We start from the raw sequence: 18,290 nt of genomic DNA, 5'->3' as shown, positions 1-18,290 counted from the left end.
GATAAGACACACACCCTGTCTGGCAGAGGACTCGAGCAGAGCTCTGTATTCGTTACCTCTCAGATGAAGTATCGCAGTGTGTGTTTCCTCTGCCAAATAGGGCATCATGATGGCGAGCCTGTGTGCTTTTCTATTCTTAGCTAAAGAACCCTACCCCTGATCCAAAGTCCAGCTCCACCCTCCTCTCTGCTCCCTGCTCCAGACCAGATTTATAAGAGCCACAGATCCTCGGCACTGGTTTGGCACAAGACCTCCCGAGCAGGACATGTAACCCACAATATTTAGCCAGTAAGTATTTATGTTGAATTGAGTCTTTCTTGTGTGTCTGACGTGAAAGTAAACAAATCACAACAAGTGTTGCCACAAAAACTAATCTTTACTGTAAATTAATTGTGCTTGGAAATAAAATAAACCGTTTCTGGTTGTTTTCATGGTACACCTACAGCAGCAGCAGAAGCAGCAGCAGATCTTTCCCTGTGTGAAAGACTAATTCATTTACGCTTTGAATATATCTTATCCCGTGAATCTAGGTATCCAGGCTTTGCTTCTTGTGAGATTTAAAGAAGATGATGGTCTTAAAATGGTTTTACCACAAGAAAGCTTCCCCTACAAGGAATATACCTGTGCCTCACACTGCCAGTCTGAGGAGTAAAATGATAGATCCAGAAGGTTTACCACAGATCATGGGGAGACATATACAGGTGAGATGCTGAAAAAAATGTTTGAACAATGAAAATGAATGACCTCTGTTGTGGGTAAATCTCCAAATCATGTGGATATTTAGTTCCTCCTGAAAGCAAAAATTGTGAATTCTTAAATAAAAGTGAGTTGATTTTGCAATGTAACCTGCATTAAAATAGAAATGTCTGATGAATGATGAATTGCAGGTCGTTTGACAGCTGCAGGGCTGCAGATCATCAGGTTTCGTGTGACACGTCTTTGCTTATCGTTGATTAACCTTTGCCAATGTCAGCCTGCACAGCTCTCCTCGCATTTCAGCTTTGAGCAACATGTCTCGGTATCTATCTACACGTTTTCACTGAGCTACACGAGGCAAATTAGTGGTGAGAACACTTAATATGTGATCGACTGAAGCTTTCTTAAAAGGATTCAATTCGTCCCTTGACTTAAACTTTAACATGAATACTGTCAAATCTAAGAATGAGAGATTGTCTCGGCCTGAAGCTCTGTGACAAGAGTGTGTTAAAAACACTTTTGAGGTACTTACTTGAGTATGTTAAACTATCCAGCAGTTAAGTAGTTAAAATCAGTTCCACCTTCCCAAGCTGCAACATTATAGTGATACCTACATTAATAATAATAACAATAATAATAATAATAATAATGTAATATTCTGAAATGGGCCATTCTGAGTCATTTTACTTTTGCCACTCTAAGTATATTACATATATCATAGGACATATAAATTATATACTGTACTTACTGTATCTGCTTAGCGGGCACCACAAAAATCAATTAACATCAGAGCAAGATTAATCTAGGAATTAATTTAGGCAAATTAATTTAGATTTAATTAAGGTTCATTTTCATTAATGCCATGTCTAACAAAGTGATTTAATGTAGCTATCGTTGTTTAGCGTGGTTATAATTTCCTAATGTATGTTAAATATGATATTTAGCCTCTTAGTTAAACATTGTGTCTGCTCCTCAGTCAGTGCTGTGAACTTCTACTGGTAAACAGAATTAGCACCATAGTGCACATTTTGTGAATCGTTGCGTCACATATTTTGGCACTGCCCTGTGTGGCTAAAAGAAAGTGATATTAAAGCTGGACTGGACATAGAGACTGTACTTATGCGACATATGCTGCTAGAATAGACAAACTTTATTGACCCTGTGTATTTTGGTGGACGCTGTCCCTGTTTCTTCATTACCACTGAAGCACAACATTTTTATCAATTTTAATTTTGTCTATAGGATTAGACATTAGAGAGGAAAAGATCTTTTTTAAAACAGTAGTTTGTAATAAAGGATACATTTATTCGTCCTCGGATGAGGAGGGTGGAGGTGAAATTTACAAGAAAAGATTAGCACCAGATGTAATTTATTCTTCTGTTATAGGTTTTTAGGTCATTACAAGCCAATCATGTGCCAGTTACCTAATCAGCCTCCTCCTGACCTTTTAACACTGAAGCAATGAGACACATAAGGCCAAAATGTTCAGTTTTACAGAGGGGCAACACAAGTCTTACCATTTATCATACAGTACATAAATATATAATAAATGGTCTATAACATACTATAATGTGGTTACAAACTATAATGCCCCCTGTGGACACTCACGAGTGAAGGCTGCTGTAAAAAGATAATAAATGTTTACAGTGAAACACTGGTGTAACAATATCAAATCAAAGGGGAACACTAATAAACACTTCAAATGTCCTAACAGCAACATTTACATTATAGTTTGTTATAAACAGTTTATTAAATGTTTATTTACTGCTCATAAATGTTCAATTGGGGGACTTCAAGTGTTGCACAAGAATGAGTTCACTTATTCACATAGTTGTGTCTCAGTGAGGTGGCCATAAATATTCCTGTGGCATAACCACAACTGTTCACATGCCCCTCGTCTCCTGTGTCCCTGCCTCTCCACCCAAATATGGACACCCCAGCTTTAGTTTTGGGGGTTGCCATGGTGGCGGGTGACGTGGGAGAACATGCCACCCCAAAAGGTTCTCACCTTACGTGCCCGGCGGTGGCGTGTGGGGACTGGCCCCTGACTCAGACCAGACTGTGGAGCATCGAGTGGGTGTGTGCACCCGTCAAATATACTCCCCTGACACCCCAGGCACTTAGCCTAAATATAAACTGGCAGACCCTTTACCCTGTGCTCCAGGCCAAATGTTGGCATGTCAAGACTCCCAGAAACGCATCACAAGACCCCGACTCCCTCCGAACACACCCTGTGTAGCTTTGCCAGGTCCCGGGACAGAGCTGGCCAGTCTCGTCTCAGAGTAATTTACAGTGTGAGGTTTTCTGTGACCAGAAGAAGCAGAGATTCAGATAATGATATATGATACTTAAGAGTTATCAAAAGGCGGCATACCCTTGATTCTTTGTGCTCAGAATATAAATCCTTTGATTTCTTAGTCATCAGTGCCGGTCCGACACAGGTCATTTGTTTTATGGTGCAACAGTCATGCTGTGTTGTCAGCTGCAGGCAGGAAATGCAACCTTCAAGGTTACCACATCAATCACTGAGTTTTTGATCTGGAAATATCAATAAAAGTGAAAAATTATGGCTCTATGTTTCCCTCATTTATGTGTGGATAGTGTTGGTTGAGTGTAGAGCAGAGTGGGCGACTAAAGGACTTTTGATCTTTTGGAGAGGTGGTAACCCATCACTCCATGTCTTGATTAAGCTCAGTGACTACGTACTTTTGCTCGGCTGCTGTGGCACAATTTTGAGATACATTTCAGAGGGAAGTACCATACTCCTGCACCATGTCTGTTTTTATCTGACAGATATATTTACTCTTCAGAGTAAAAACGATCAGCTATGATCAGCTTATGAAATGCAACATGTTTTTGCACAAACATTTTTTGATATCTGAGTTTTTAGCATTTCCACCAGAGAGACATATCCCCTCGCAACCTCTCAGCTGGTTTTGTTTAAATCTGTTTGACAAACAAGTAAAACTGTCCCATAGTAACAAAAATATGTAAAGATTAGACAGAAGTCCAAAAAATGAAACAAATTTGTGTAGCAGAACTTTTTCTTCTCTCCCATTCATCATCTCACAACCCTTCAGATTTATCTTGACTCTCTGGAGGCCCCCGACCCCCTGGTTGAAAACCACTTAACTAAATTACTTAAGTTACTACTTTACAGCTACTTACTTTAGAGACTCCAACACTGATTAAGCAATAGCAGGGAAAAGGGTATATCTAAAGTTAATGGGTGTGTTGTAAGCAGAGCAGGAAAAGTGAATTAAGTCTTCTTCGAAACAACTAAGGTTCAAGCCCTTAGTGTCAGCATGACTCCGACCTTGAGCATGCCACCAGTGTTGCCTGTGGCTGGGTGTTGGTGAAGTGAAAAGTGAATATAGTTTAAGGAAATCTATTATTTTCATTATGCACATTGTGTTTCTTTTAACTGATTTATGACTAAACTCAGAGTTAGGCTGTGGTGCCCGCATTTAGCATGTGTACTTCTAAACAGTAGATGTTATACATTTCAATCATAGAACATTCAAACGTACACCAACACGCAAAACTGCGGAAAATTTTAGGTCAATAATTCCTTAACAAGTACATATATATTAAAAACTAACAATAATCCTTATCAAAGTCATAGATGCAGTGTTAAAGAGAGAAAAATGTTGTGGTCTGTGCGCAGGGTGTGGCATGAAAAAAATCCAAGTCAGTGAAGTGCTTGATTATAAATAAAGCCCCCTTAATTAATTTGGTCTGTGTTTAGCACACTTGACTTCCTCGGGATGTCTTGATACGCAATACCAAAAAATGCTGTTTATTGTCTTTTTCTTCATAGTTTTAGATGCTCAAATGTCATTTTCATATTTGTGTATGTTTAAACTGATATTTGAGTGGCAGTCCAATTGTCTCACTTCTAGTTGTGATTTTTTTTCCTTCCTGCAAACTGCAATAGTTCATGTATTGTCTTTCAGGAGAAATCTTTTCCTCTCATCACAGTTTGCTTTTACTGCAGCTTTAAATCTAAACTTAGTGATAAAGACGCTCATTCAAGGGCCTCAGGGTGTTATCAGTCATCCCCAGTTGTAGATAAATGTCTGTGCTGTAAAACGTGAGGTTTGTGATTGTGAACAGGACCTCTATGGGAAGAACATGAGTGAGTGTGAGTTAGGAAGAAAAACAGGAACCATAAGGTGGATTCAGCCATTTCTTTAAGTTGCGAAACAGAAATCCTTCCAATGGGCATTTCATTTTGACATACAGTATAACAAGATCAGAGTTTAGATCCGTCCCTGATGTTACACACTGGGTAGTCCAGAGGTGGCTTATCTTTTAGAAAAAGTTACACAGGATTATACAAAACACAACACTTCTGCCATTAGTTCTTAATAAGTTACATGATTAACTATTTACAAATCAGGCCAGAAGTACAGAGCTGGTGTTACACATTTACTCAAAAATTATATTTACAAGTCTATACACAAATCCGCTGTTGTCCCCGTCCTGCTGCAGAGAGAGAGAGAGAGAGAAAGGAGAGAAGTTACTCACACTGAATGAAAGAGTTACTGCTGTGACAGATTACTACTATGATCTGTCACAGCTAATTCATTTCAGTTTTCCACTTACCTATAAGTTATTGAGCAGGGAGTTCTGAACACTTTCAAACACATTGTTGTAAATCGCTTCCTTTGATGTCATTCCATCAAGATACTCTGTCCAGAAAAAAGACCAATCAGAAATGAATGAGAGTCACTTATAGGCAAAAGTTAGCAGTTGAATCTATAAGTGTGAATTTTGTAAGGGATATTTTGCTTTTATTTTGACATTAAGGATTTGGATATGGAGATGCATTAATGGAGACAGTGATATTTAGTTCTTGAGGTGAAGAATCAGCTTAACAAACCTATTCTGTCGCAGTTGTTCTCCATCTCTTTCCTGTGTTTCAAGTACATGGGCCAGACGTGGCCATCGAACAGGTCAGGGGGGTCAGGGACTGTGTATGTCCTTGTGCTGTGGAAACATAATCAATCATGTCATATTATAGCCTGTAATACAGTGCCTAACACTTTTGTGGTATAAGTCAAAGTCAGTCCAACAGCTAGTTACCTTCTCCTCTTTTTGCACTCCTCATAAGGAATGGAAATGTAGAAACATTTGTCATAGACGTCAATGAGGGGCCTGCAGACAAGGAGCTCAGATTAGTGAAAAGTTTTGGAGGTCAAGAGGCCTGTAGGTTAAATTTTAGAACTTGCGTTGAAAAATGGGAATGATACACGTAACCCACTTGTAGTTGTAGATGAGGAACCCCTCAATGATGAGAAAATGGATCCCTTTCTCCTCTGAGTCGGATTCCTCGGCTTCAGGTGACAGGCTGACACCGTGTGAGCGGGCAAACTTGACCGGGTTCTCCTGCCAGCCTTTCACAGTGTTGATCATAGCCTCCATGTCCAGGGCAGCGATCACTGATACAGAACAAGGAGAGAAGAGAGAAAAGCGGGTTTCACCACACATACAACCAACACTCCTCACCAATGTGCTTTAACACACATTAGTCACGGTTAGTGAATGTCTGTAGCATTCACAGAATAGATGACAAATTATCACAAAGTTTAGGATTGATTTGTTATCAAACTAAAGAAATGTGCAGGAAAGAAAAAGTACGTTACTGCATGGTTTTCCTATGCGAAATCCATTCTTACCATCCCACTGTCTAAAGCCGTCCTCCCCGACTTCTATTTGATCGGGTTTCTGAAATAACAGTCACCAATAAAACATTGCTGCAACCTAGTAATCAGTCGGAGCTGATCACACCTGGACAGGACAAGTCAAGGACTCGTCTCCACCAAAAGTAGCGCACGGTGACATTTTTTGGTGCGGTTGAATTTTTTTTTCCAATATTGCGCTTACGAAATTTCGGTTGCAATACCTTAAGACACACTAATGTATTTTAAAACTTTACAGGAGGGCAGTAATCTTCGCTGCTGCTTCGCTTTGAGAAAGTGGAAAGATTTTCCCAGAGATGTAACTACATCGATAACTGCATCCAAAAAAAAAAAAAAATAAATAAAAAATAAAAATTTAAAAATCTGCTTGCGATTCAGAAATCGCGGTTTAAATTTTTTTTCCAATTACGTAGCCCTAGTTAACATCCTTGTTGCTTCACTATAGAGGTATTTAAGCCAGAGGTTAATGGTCATGCAAAAGGTTGGTGGCAAAATTTGCAACATGATTGGACTAAGTCTCACTTTAAGTGGGGACGCTTAGCCCTTTCATTGGCTGTCCAGGAGACAATCAGCCACATGTATTACTAGGCTACTGCGATGACAGGACATCTGCAGGTCAAACTGGTGGATTATTACTGAGCACAAAATGTCCAAGGCCAATTTTTACATAGCAAATGAAATATATCAAAAATAATACTTTCATTAGCTCAAGATTAATACAACAAAACAGTAGTGGTGTAGCTTTAAAGTGAACATACAGTGACTTAAAGCTCAAAAGAATGGTTACTGAAATTTATCTTACCTTGAAGAAGTCATCCTGATGCACAACGCAACAGTTAGGTAATGTCTTTAGTAGTCTATTTGTCAAAGTGGTCTTCCCACCGTTGGTCACTCTGAAATTAGGATGAATTTTATACCAAACACGAGTTACACTCTAGGTTTTTTGCTAATCTTCAACAACAGACGAGTAGGTATATCAACTAAATGAGACTTACCCTCCAATGCCAATGATGAATTTCATTTTCAGCTCTTTTGTGTATTGGTCACCTTTGGAATTCAGTAAATAAAAGAAGGGAACCCAGCCAACGCAAACAGTCTACCAAAGGCTTCCTCTAAAAACCTTTCCTTCTCCTCTGCCACAGATGTCCCCCCCTTTTACTACTTCATTGATAGACAATCTCCCTGCCAGGCATATAAAGGATTTAGCTGCAGCGTCACAGCTTCTCAAACCAATCAGCCTTTTCTCAAGCAGCCAGTAAGCTGTCGCTTTACAGCCTGCAGCACCAATGAGAGGAAGGCGACTCAGGAGCTTCACATTTGCATGAAAGTAGATCCCTAATTTTCCACCTGTTGTCAGGAGTCACTGAGCATTAGCCAACCAAATGCATGACAAATCCCACTCCCAACAGAGTTCTTAGAAGATAATAGAGAAATGGTGATGTGGCTAAGCTGTGAAACACAAAATTAATTATCTTTGCAAAGAGCAAGAGCCAGACAGACTTTTGGTGCCTCGGACAGTGAGAGGCTGCAGACTGGTGAGGCTGATAGTTTAGAGCTTGTAAAATCTTTATGTATTCTTAATTTCAGATAAATTTGATTTCAAAAACTCCAAATATTAATAAAAAAATTTTATGTGCAGATGCCATTTACCCTAAGAAAGATTTTGTCCAGGAGGCCAGGGCCAGGGCTGTTAACTGTATAAGTATATAAGTCACATCCTGTTACTGAGACATCTGAATCACAACACAATGAAAAACATCATTATTTGGTTTTTTTGAGGGAAGCTTTCCATGCTTAGACAAATACGGGTGGGTGAAAACCAGAAGAACTATATTTAGTTGGCTGTTGTGTGTCTGTCTGCTGCGTCACACATATTTCTGATGCAACCAGCTGGAGTACATGGACACCAGCCATGTGATCCGATGTCTCGAGTCATGTCTATAGGTCTGATAGCAGAAGTCTTTTTCTTTGAACTTAAACTGGTTATCAATATAGTTTGTCACATACCTCCTCATGTGTGGAGTCTAATCTTCTGTTCATGTTATTTTACAGTATTTGAATGAATTCCGCTACAGTCGCTCTTGTCTCTGTAACTATAGGTGTGAAGGAGGTGAACTTTGAGTCCCTGCTATCGGAGCAAATGGTTTTATCTTTCACTACCAAGTCAATCTCAATGGAAACGTGATGCTGGTTGACACCATGTGATGACAATATATTTTTCCTCTCTTATATCATAGTGTTTGGCAGCTGTGATGTGTTGCAGAAGATTGATGTTAGTAAACAGTTAATGATATACACCGGTAAAGAATATGGGATTACAAAACTGCCCCACATATGCTCTGACATATCATAGGACACCAAACCATGTGGTCCACCATGTGAAGCATGTGGTGCGCATACTTTTTCCTTCTTAGACCCACAAGAAAGACAAACCTTTACTTGACCAGTATTTAGATGAATAAATGTATATTTTTCGGCACATTTAGAGTTTGACATTAATATTCCCAATACAGTCTATTAAGGTTTATCTGTTAACCCACTGTGACACAGACATATAAAAAATTATAACATATTTGGGAAATACACTTGCAGAGACTTAGATGATACGATCAATACCACTCTAATGTATGTGCCTAAGTATCAGGGTTCCCTCTCTTTTCCTAGATATAATTTTTCAGGACTTTTCTATGACATTTTTAGTGATGATCTAGCTAACATGACAGACTGAAATCAGGCCATAAACCAATACGATCCTTTCTGTGGAAGATCTAAAGTGCAGTCTATACTTATCCATGAAATCAAATCTTACAGGCTTAATTATAAAATTATGACAAATCAATCACAAGAATTTTCTCACATGATAGCCCTTACTTGGCAAGTGTTATGTAAATAAAATGTATCATTATTATCATCATTTTTTTTTTTACTTTACTTACTTTTTAACTCACATTTTTGTTTACGATTTACATTAATCATTGCTGCCTGAACACTTAATAACCTAATAACTAAATAGCCTCTCCTGAATACCAATAACACAAATCGTAGCCCACAATATTCCCAATGACAAATCTAGTTTGAACGTTACAGCTAAATGTACGATTCAATACTGAATTTGCTAAGATTATTTACTGCCGCCAGGTTTTATTAAGTTTAACACATTTTCGCCCCTTTACTAGTAACAGGAAGTGAAGTATTTAACGAGGTTAATCATCACACCCATTTAAAATTTAAACATTTCATGTCATATTATGGTCTGTTTTGCCTGAACGCAGCGTTGGGTTTGAAATGACGCTAACAAAGATGCTAGCAAAGTAAAACGTGCCGTTAGCGTGTATTTAGCCGGTGTTTGACTAATACAGTTAGGCTCCCATTCATCGTGTTGACCCCGGCTTCCTATGTTTTATTATCCAACTCTCAGCAATGCCCAACACACATTTGAAAACTTTGCTCCTAGTCAGAGGTGAATCACAAACCTTAAATCTTTAGCTACAGGAAAAACAGGCTAGGTAGCTCGTCAACTTCAGCAAATGAACCAAACATGCTAACCTACTATTCAACAGTTTAAAACAAGTTAGGAAGAACTTGTTAATCTATAAACCTAATAAAAACTGCCACAGTTAGCAGCCAACAGTGACTTACATACAGTTAAAGGATAATGTGACTTACATTATTCAAAGTTTCGGTTTTCCACTTCAGTTGTAAATCATCCAACATGGACCGACCAAGCATGTGATGTGATTTTGTGGTGCGTTCAAAGCCTTGACAAACAAAACTGATAGCAGCCGATTCAAAGTACTGTCGTCCATAAACTAGCCAACCATTTTGACCGGCAGCATGATCCTGAACAGTTTTGTATTATATTCCATGTGTTTTAAAAACTGGTGAACTGTTTTGGGAACCTTGAGTATATAGGCCAGGAGCTTAGTTTATCTTAGCTTAGCTTAGCTTAGCATAAAGAATGGAAATAGTGGAAAAAGCTAGCCTTTCTCTGCAAAAGGCTCACTAACTAACACGATCTAAGTTGGTTATTTCTTCTGTACACAAAAATGAATGTAAAAAACGTAAATTTGTAGTTTTGGAGTTACGCTACTACCCTTATAATCACAAAATGTTCACGTTTGTGTACAGATGAAACCATGCATTACTCAGTCAGCTGTAAAGGTGACCAGGCTAGATGCTTCCCCCCTGATTCCAGTCTTTATGTTAAGCTACGCTCGGTGCTTCCTCACTCAGTCGTAGCGAGCTTCTCAATGTGTATTTCTTACTATTTCTTCAATAACATTTCATTAATATTCTCGTTGTAATCATGCCTGTTGTTTTAACCTGTCGTAAACCTGTTGTTTATGTTATAACCTCATGTTCAGCAGACAGACCCGTTTCCATTTCAGTGTTATTGCAGAACTGCTGGTATTATCATTGCACAAGATACATGAGTAATCGGATTTCTTAATCAGTAATTGGTCAGACTGATTGATTTTGGATAACGTACCTTAATAGTACCTATTAAAAATGGCAAGGAATACGCAGAAATAAGTCAAAATCTCCCTTGGGGCTAACAGACAGCCGTCACATTACAGGCTATTATGAGTTACATATTGTCGTCATACCTAGTGATCACAGTGACCTTGCATATAAAAATAAATGGTCACTTTAAAAGTATTAGGTCCAAATGACCCCTATGAAGAGCAGCACAGGACTGTCAGGTGACACAAAGAACATCAACTGACTTGGCTTGCACGCTCATAAATCAGAATTATGCCCGTTAATAACTCATCATGAACTGTCAAAAACACTCTGGACCAAACTGGAGCTAGAGGCAGTAAAACAGAAGCAAATAAGCTGTAATGTACATGGGCCAGGCCGTCCTCGCTAGTCATTTATATCAGAGGTCAAAGCTACCCTAGATGCAAGAGGCGACTAATCATGGCATGACAACGCTTGCTTTAGTTCACTCATTTATTTATTTTTTTTACAAACAGCAAATGGCACATTTTCATAAATAACACTTATAGCAATTAATTTGACTCTCTCTTTAAATATATTTCATTTCATTTGTAACAACGTATGCTTCCCGTTTTGTAAAAGTACCTTTTAAAACATGATGGCAAATTACTTAAAAACTGACAAAAACATGTAACAGAAACAGGAAAAATATAAACAAGCATGCCACCTGATTATCAAACTCTGGAAAACTTGAAAACTGTAACACACGTTTGCATCAGTAACATCTACTGTAGGTCTAAGAACAATATCATTGCACATTATTTTTCAGTAAACGGCCTTAAACTAAACCATACCCATGCCATTCATATCAAAACCCAAATATCTGTGCAAATGCCTTTCTCAAAAATATATATAGTATTTACATGACGTTCCCAGCTCTGTCAGGAAGATGTCAAGTTCATCCAAGTCCATAAATTTTCATTTATATAGTTGGTCATGCTGTAGGCAAAGCTCTACTTGACATGCAGGGAGCAGAAACGTTTGATCTAACTATATCCTGTAATGCTTTGGTGTAAATGAACTTTTAGTTAGAAGCAGGCAGCTGAAAACAATGTTTTTGAGAAATGATTGTCTTGCAGCTAATGGATCCAGTCAGGAGATTTAATTCTGTGCAACAAGCGAGTGGTGATGGCTCCCGTTGTAATGAATGAATGTTGCCCATTGGTTCTTCCATGTAAAACTCTGTAATGCAAATACAAAAAGTTTAAAAGTTTTTCTTTCTCTGTCACCTTTATCCTTTATCAATGGATGTTTGTGCATCTCTACAAATGTAACATTTCTAATGTAATCCTTTGGTTTGGGGGTGAGTCAGTTGGCATGCACTAAATCTAAACTAAATCCAACATGACACATATCAGGTTTGCCTATTTATTTTGCTCCTGCTTCCTCTGCTGGCATTTGGTTAGGAGATGTTGCCTGTGTCCATTCCTGGGATGTCAGCCAGTCCTCTGGCTGATAGCTCCTTTGATATATGGAGACTGATAGGAACGGTCAGCAGCACAGGACAGCGCAGAGGGGTGGGAGTTTCTAAAATAACCCACCCTGCACAACCTAACCCACCCAGACCTGCTGCAGCAGGTACTTTACCCCCGATTTCAGAACATGCTGTGCGGCGCGGATCAATTTGCCAGACCTCTGTGGTACAGTCCATTAAAAATAGAATCGATTGGTTTTGAGTAGACAGGCTTAAAGAGATGAGCAGCTGTGCTTTATGTAACATGGGGTATGGAGGGAATATGATGTTGGAGGATCAGTTAACATTTCTTGGACGTTCATGCGGTGTGAATTTAAAGAACTGAAACATGACTTGGCAAAAGAGAAAATGAGCTGGACTTGTTTGGATGATTAATTGTAATCATGCAGCAATATATTTTTCCAGTGCTCTCAGTTCAGAGACCAGGAGGAAACACATGGTTGTTTCTTCTTCTTAATTACTATTTATCTATGTGCAAGGACTAACATTTTGATGTAATTTGCATCATCAGATATAAACATAATTAATTGTAACTGAAGAATAAGCTGTGCACTCCAATTTACTACCCATGGAAAGAGCTGCACTTTGAGTTGGACTGAAGCTATAGATTTGATTTGATTTTTCACTGTATATTCTCTATGTCTCTACGTATGAATATTTGAGTTTTGAAATCTGAGTCATCCTCTTTTTCTCTCTGGCTGACTCTGTGTTTTACTGTAAATTGGATCTTGGTGTCCCTTAAGTGAGAACCGACCCTTTGGACCTTTGGACATTGACCCAACACTCCAGACAGGTCATCCTCCAGCATTTCGGTGATTTACTGTAACGCGTCCCTTTTGCGCACATAAAATTGTGTGTGCGCACAAGAGAACATTTCTCTGTATGCCAGAGATTAGTTACAGTGGGCTGACATTACAAACCAGCCTGGATGAAGCTGATGAACAGGCACTTAAGTGAATGAGAACCCTTACCTTAATGTCAGATGTCACAGCCAACCTCTGCGATCATTGACTTTGGCCTGGAAGTGAAAGATTAGATTTAAGTCTTAAGTAAATATTTTTCTTGGTCATCTAGCCTATATTAGGTTGTGTTTTCTGTTTCCAAAGTTTATCTATGTGGCTGTAGAAAGTACTCACACTCAATTTAAAGACAAGTTATGTAACTGATTTGATATTTAGCTAGTTACATCACATTATTGATGCTAATCTTAACTGATGAAGTTGCACTGTGCATAAGTGAAAGTTAAATGTTTTCAGACCTCTAGCAGCCATCACCAGTTTTAAATAAAAGAAAGATGTCTGAACATTTTCCATTTCAGGTTTTGTAGAACAATGTTTTATGTAATCAAATGCCATTGGACTGTATGTACTGCAAAATGAGGTCACCTTTCTTTAGGCACAGTTGAGCTGGTCTGCTGCTGATCTTGCTCAAGTCTGTAAGTAAGACAGGCAAATATTAATACTACTACTTACCTGCAGGAAAAAGCGAATGAATTAAAACTTTTTTGTAACATAAAATCTGAAAATCTATCGCTCACCTTTCCCTTTGTGCTCTGAGCTTCTCGTCATCATACCTTTAAAAGCGGAGAATAGAAATCTGACTGATGTGTCATTACATCAACACATTTCTCACCAGTGGTAGAAAGAGGAAATGCAAATCATGTGCAGAAGATGAGCCAAAGATAATTTCTGTTGTTATAATGTGGCCTTGTTAATGTATTCACTGCAGCGCTTCCCAAAGCCTCCGGTTATGAGTCTCACTCAGCTTTAGCTATTGATTTCCAAGGTACAGCCACCTACAGTTTGCTTCAAAATCAATATGAAATCTGACATGAGCTTTTACTGTCTAGAAATCCTGCTCCACTGTTTGCTATGTTGGATATGACTGTCATGGTTTCTTTTAGTGTCAGGCTTCAGACGCCTGCTGTTTGCCACAAAAGCCAAATTAATGCTGAGTAACACTTTTTTGTCACTGCCACCATGTTGAATCATCTACTGTTTCAGCTGAACCATTACATTGAAATAAACAATGATAACTATATATTTAAATAAATGCAAACAATTACACATGAAAATAAACACTAATGAATTATCCATAAACACTGTTCACTGTACTGAGGGTCCTTTCAAGGTGTTATTGCAAAACATAACAATACAGTACGTGTGACAGACACGAGTCATGTCTCAACACTGACCCCTGGTGGCTCAGAGTACTTACTGCAGCACACACTCAGGGATCTGCACATGCTCCATGGGGATGATCTGGCTGAGTTCCCCCAGGGTGTGAACGTAACGGATTTTATCCATGAACTTCACACTGCAAAAAACATGAACATCATGCGATTACTGCCGCATATGATCCTTTCTGACAACTACAGACGCTGAAATCTGTGTCTGTGTCATCAGGGCCAGGCCGTGTAACACAGCTCTTGAACTGCGATCGTGTACAGGCTACACTTTTGTCTTTTGTTATCACTTGAATGTACGACAAACCATATCACTATGACATGACTGGCAGTTTATCTTCTGTCTTCTATTTCCTTGTTAGATTTGCTAAGAGACGTGCTTTTGAGACTGATGGATTGTAAACATCCTCACCTGATGAAAGGCCTTGAAATGGCTATAACGGTCCGGATGAACCACGTTGGGTGAGCGATGATGAGACACTTCAGGTTCTTCCTCAGTCTGCACAAGGTATTTAGAAGTCAGTTAACAACATCATCAATTTCACATTCTTGATGATATTCTCATTTCCCTTGGAGTTGTTCTGATTGTGTCTATCTTACTTCCTGTCAATCATCTGGTAGCATCTTTTCAGCCAGCTGATCCCGGGCATCTTCCTGCGAGGAGTTGCACCGTTCAGGTAAACAATCATGTAATCCTCTGCCACCAGAAGTTCTAGGCTGCTCACAACGTACCTGACAACAGAACAAACAAACTCAGATCAGACTCACACTGTAAAGCAACACAAAGGATGATGCTTTTACATGCGCCTTCAATAGAGACATTATTTCCTTTGATGAATTACAAAGTGGAAAAAGAAAGTCAGAAGAACAACTGAAATGAAGAGGCTCGTAGTAAAGCATGCTGCTGTGAAAAAGTATCTTAAGAGACAAGAATGGGTATTACAGGAAGAGGTTCTCCATGATGTACGTGTAGTCCTCACAGCTGCTGTCAGGAAGATAGCAGGCTGCAAACACGATGATGGCATTCAAACCCTCACCATAATAACCTGAGAGAGGACAGAGACAAACACTCGTATGTTGTTGGCATTTCACTAAAAATCAGCGTTGATATCGTCCAAGCATATTATAAACTCAAACTACGGAGATTTAAAACAACTATCTGCGAAAAATATTTTCCAATGCATGCAGTATTTATGAATTCATTGCTCAGTTATGATTAATTAGTTTAGAGGCAGCCTTACTGCTGTTCTTTTTTCTGTTGTATTACGTCAATAAGTATAGTCTTTTAGTAATTTAAATAGCTGTGTGTGTTGTGAGTGTTCTGAGTGGGTGGTTGGGGTTTAATGCCATCAGGCTAAAATGTATTTTTAATGAGCATGAAATGTGCCGTATAAATCCAGTTAACTTTGTCTTTTTGCCTTTATGAGTCTTAATGTCCCTTAATGGTGTGAATGCTCTTTCAGAGGCTTCTCCATGCTGAGGGCGTTATGAAAGTGCTGTTGAAAACACTTATGGGAAATAACTATGCACACACATTTCAGCTATGATTTCTTCAGTGTGCATCACTTATTTGGATTCATTCAGATTTAATCTTTTTTCACCTGCAACCAAAATGAGTTTCAATCAGTTCAGGTGTATTAAATGGCTGCTCTGAGATACTGTAGGCGTCTTTACTATTAAATCTCATACATCCTCCGCCCAATATTAGATCTGAAAAGTGCAGTAAAGTAGTAAAGAGTACACACACATTCACAAACTATATATAAATGATGATGTACTCTAACCTTGTGTCTCTATACAACTCCTATCCACACACACACTCTTTCTGTTGGACAGTTGTCTTTGGTTGGTGCAATGTTATTCTCCTCTACTAAAATTCTTAACACTGAATAATCAATAACTCTGATCTAAAGCTGTCCCGTTAGTGCTGGTCTCTACAGACGCTGTGCTGGACGCTGCTGACTGACCTCCATGTGTGACCACCCTCAGGTACGGCCTGATGACCTGCATGTCAATCCGTTGCTCCTGGTCACCGATGATCACTGTTCGCCACAGACGACCTGATGCGTCTCGCTCTTCCTCACTTTCACCTGGAAGACGTTTGGCGGTGGCCACCGGAGTGTCATCTGGATTCAAGACGACACAAAAAGAGTTGCTGGTCAGATTTTCTGTTTCAGTTTTTAATGTACCTCTGCACTTGTCTTCAGATGCATTTAATCAATTAAACATTGTGGATAAATATTAAATGTTGTGAAAAACTTAGATAAAAAGTTAAATCTTCTCTTCAGCAGTTTTTGACTGAACAGAAAAAAGGCAACATCACATGACATGTGAATCAGGATTCAAGGTAAGGACATTGCAGGTATTTTATGATTGAACTTATTCCAACACACATCCTGTGACTTCCTCTGCACTGACCATGTGAACCTTCTCAAATTTTTCAATATCATTTGACCTCTGTCTGACCTTCCCACTCCAGCTCGTTGCCATTGTTAATGAACTCCAGTGAGTCGGTCTCATCTGGGGTCTCAATGTCGTCTACGTTGATGTCCAGGTCATCGGGCGTTTCCAGAAAGTCATCAGAGAGAACCGACCCCTCGCTCTGATCCAGGGACAAGTTCATGTCGGGGGCCACCAAGGTGCGACGTTTACGCTGGGCTACTGACTCTCCCACATTCAGAGAGGTAGGGGGATCTAAAACAGTGGAGCAAGAAAGTTTACATACAGTATATCATAAAAAAAAAAACTAAAAACTATCATTTAACGCTGTGTATTTATTTCACTTACTGTTCCTGTTGTCAGTGAGGCCACATGAAGAATCAACATCTCCATCTTCTGGTAGTGGCCTGCAGAGGAAAACATAAATACACAACATGTACAAGTAAAATGATAATAGAAAGAGTATAAATTAGAAATGAAATTACATATATAGTTCCATTTTTTGGTCTATTGGTTTCTTCTTAAGTTAATGGTTGTTTTGGTATCTTTAAAAGTCTAGTAATAAGCATTAACATGATAAAAGACGCTAAAATAAGGTATCAGCAGTCATTTCTGGCATTTTGCTCGTTGTCTTTTGTTTTTGGAGAAGCTCTGTTGTGATTTAACTACAGAGTGTCCTTGGAAACAGTTCCAGTAATTACCACTCCCCTCTGACATTACAGTATAATAAGGCAGCTGAACTCTCAGCGCTGAGCGACGAGGGGACTAGATTTTAGTAGATAGCACTCTTAAAAACACACCCACACACAGACAAAGACAAAGACACAGACATTAACACACCCTAAAACCCCACAAGTATGGGCTTGCTGATGGAGCTGTTGGGATAATTGCTGTTATTATGTTGTCAGTAGCTTTGTAGAGGTAAGTTAAAGACGGCACCAACAGACATTCGGGGGGGGGGGGATCAAGGTTTGCATTCTTAAGTGTTTCTCTATAGGACTCATATATAAACAGTCTGCAACTATATTCATTATTATACATACACAAACAGAAATACACGGTTAAGATTAAGTTAAAATAGAAGCAATTATGATGTGACATATTGTAGGTAAATATGTTGTGAATAAACTTGATGTCTATGAAAAATCTGCTTCATCTGCTCATTTTTCACAAACGTGTTTCCTCTGCTGTGGAAATGATTCTTGGCGGTGAACGAGCGCAGGCGGATGACTATTTTTTCACTGCCGGACACTGTGACGTGTTTGACCTCTCTTCCTTTCTCTGTGTC

At 39.0% G+C, this 18,290-nt stretch overlaps 2 protein-coding genes and 1 long non-coding RNA gene across 9 annotated transcripts in view; 1 reads left to right on the top strand and 2 right to left on the bottom strand.

Annotated features, from left to right (window-relative positions):
• The first annotated feature begins 137 nt into the window (after window positions 1-137).
• LOC130178593 (uncharacterized) lies at window positions 138-18,148 on the top strand. Of its 3 annotated transcripts, none has more exons than XR_008829188.1 (8): window positions 138-288; window positions 531-701; window positions 14,926-15,071; window positions 15,185-15,240; window positions 16,553-16,721; window positions 16,855-16,910; window positions 17,118-17,247; window positions 17,366-18,148. It is a non-coding gene; the product is annotated as an uncharacterized LOC130178593 (long non-coding RNA). The 3 variants fall into 3 exon arrangements; XR_008829186.1 differs by having other exon boundaries at window positions 17,043-17,247; XR_008829187.1 differs by having other exon boundaries at window positions 16,852-16,910; window positions 17,043-17,247.
• Window positions 4,872-7,577, bottom strand: LOC130178592 (nicotinamide riboside kinase 2-like). Of its 3 annotated transcripts, none has more exons than XM_056390965.1 (8): window positions 7,397-7,577; window positions 7,204-7,294; window positions 6,378-6,426; window positions 5,963-6,140; window positions 5,785-5,856; window positions 5,582-5,688; window positions 5,305-5,390; window positions 4,872-5,181 (listed from the first exon to the last, which is right to left on the bottom strand). In XM_056390965.1, the coding sequence occupies exons 1-7, from the start codon at window positions 7,420-7,422 to the stop codon at window positions 5,305-5,307; spliced, it is 609 nt and encodes a 202-aa protein (XP_056246940.1). In that variant the 5' UTR covers window positions 7,423-7,577; the 3' UTR covers window positions 4,872-5,181. The 3 variants fall into 3 exon arrangements, with proteins under 3 accessions (XP_056246940.1, XP_056246938.1, XP_056246941.1); XM_056390963.1 differs by having other exon boundaries at window positions 4,872-5,184; window positions 7,397-7,576; XM_056390966.1 differs by lacking the exon at window positions 6,378-6,426 and having other exon boundaries at window positions 4,872-5,184; window positions 7,397-7,564.
• atcayb (ATCAY kinesin light chain interacting caytaxin b) overlaps window positions 11,344-18,290 on the bottom strand; it is a 38,627-nt gene continuing 31,680 nt past the window's right edge. For all 3 annotated transcript variants that reach the window (XM_056390960.1, XM_056390958.1, XM_056390959.1), the window contains 11 exons: window positions 17,351-17,409; window positions 17,030-17,257; window positions 16,531-16,689; window positions 15,507-15,609; window positions 15,164-15,295; window positions 14,976-15,062; window positions 14,596-14,694; window positions 13,916-13,951; window positions 13,764-13,811; window positions 13,350-13,396; window positions 11,344-12,086 (listed from right to left, as the gene is read on the bottom strand). In XM_056390960.1, the coding sequence (XP_056246935.1) occupies window positions 13,357-13,396; window positions 13,764-13,811; window positions 13,916-13,951; window positions 14,596-14,694; window positions 14,976-15,062; window positions 15,164-15,295; window positions 15,507-15,609; window positions 16,531-16,689; window positions 17,030-17,257; window positions 17,351-17,409 (991 nt within the window). In that variant the 3' untranslated portion in view covers window positions 11,344-12,086; window positions 13,350-13,356. The remainder of the gene's footprint in view (window positions 12,087-13,349; window positions 13,397-13,763; window positions 13,812-13,915; window positions 13,952-14,595; window positions 14,695-14,975; window positions 15,063-15,163; window positions 15,296-15,506; window positions 15,610-16,530; window positions 16,690-17,029; window positions 17,258-17,350; window positions 17,410-18,290) is intronic.

Source organism: Seriola aureovittata, chromosome 12 (assembly GCF_021018895.1).
Source record: "Seriola aureovittata isolate HTS-2021-v1 ecotype China chromosome 12, ASM2101889v1, whole genome shotgun sequence".
NCBI classification, from domain to species: Eukaryota; Metazoa; Chordata; class Actinopteri; order Carangiformes; family Carangidae; genus Seriola; species Seriola aureovittata.
The sequence above is the reverse complement of the archived record's forward strand: the minus strand, read 5'-3'. Positions and strand labels throughout refer to the sequence as shown.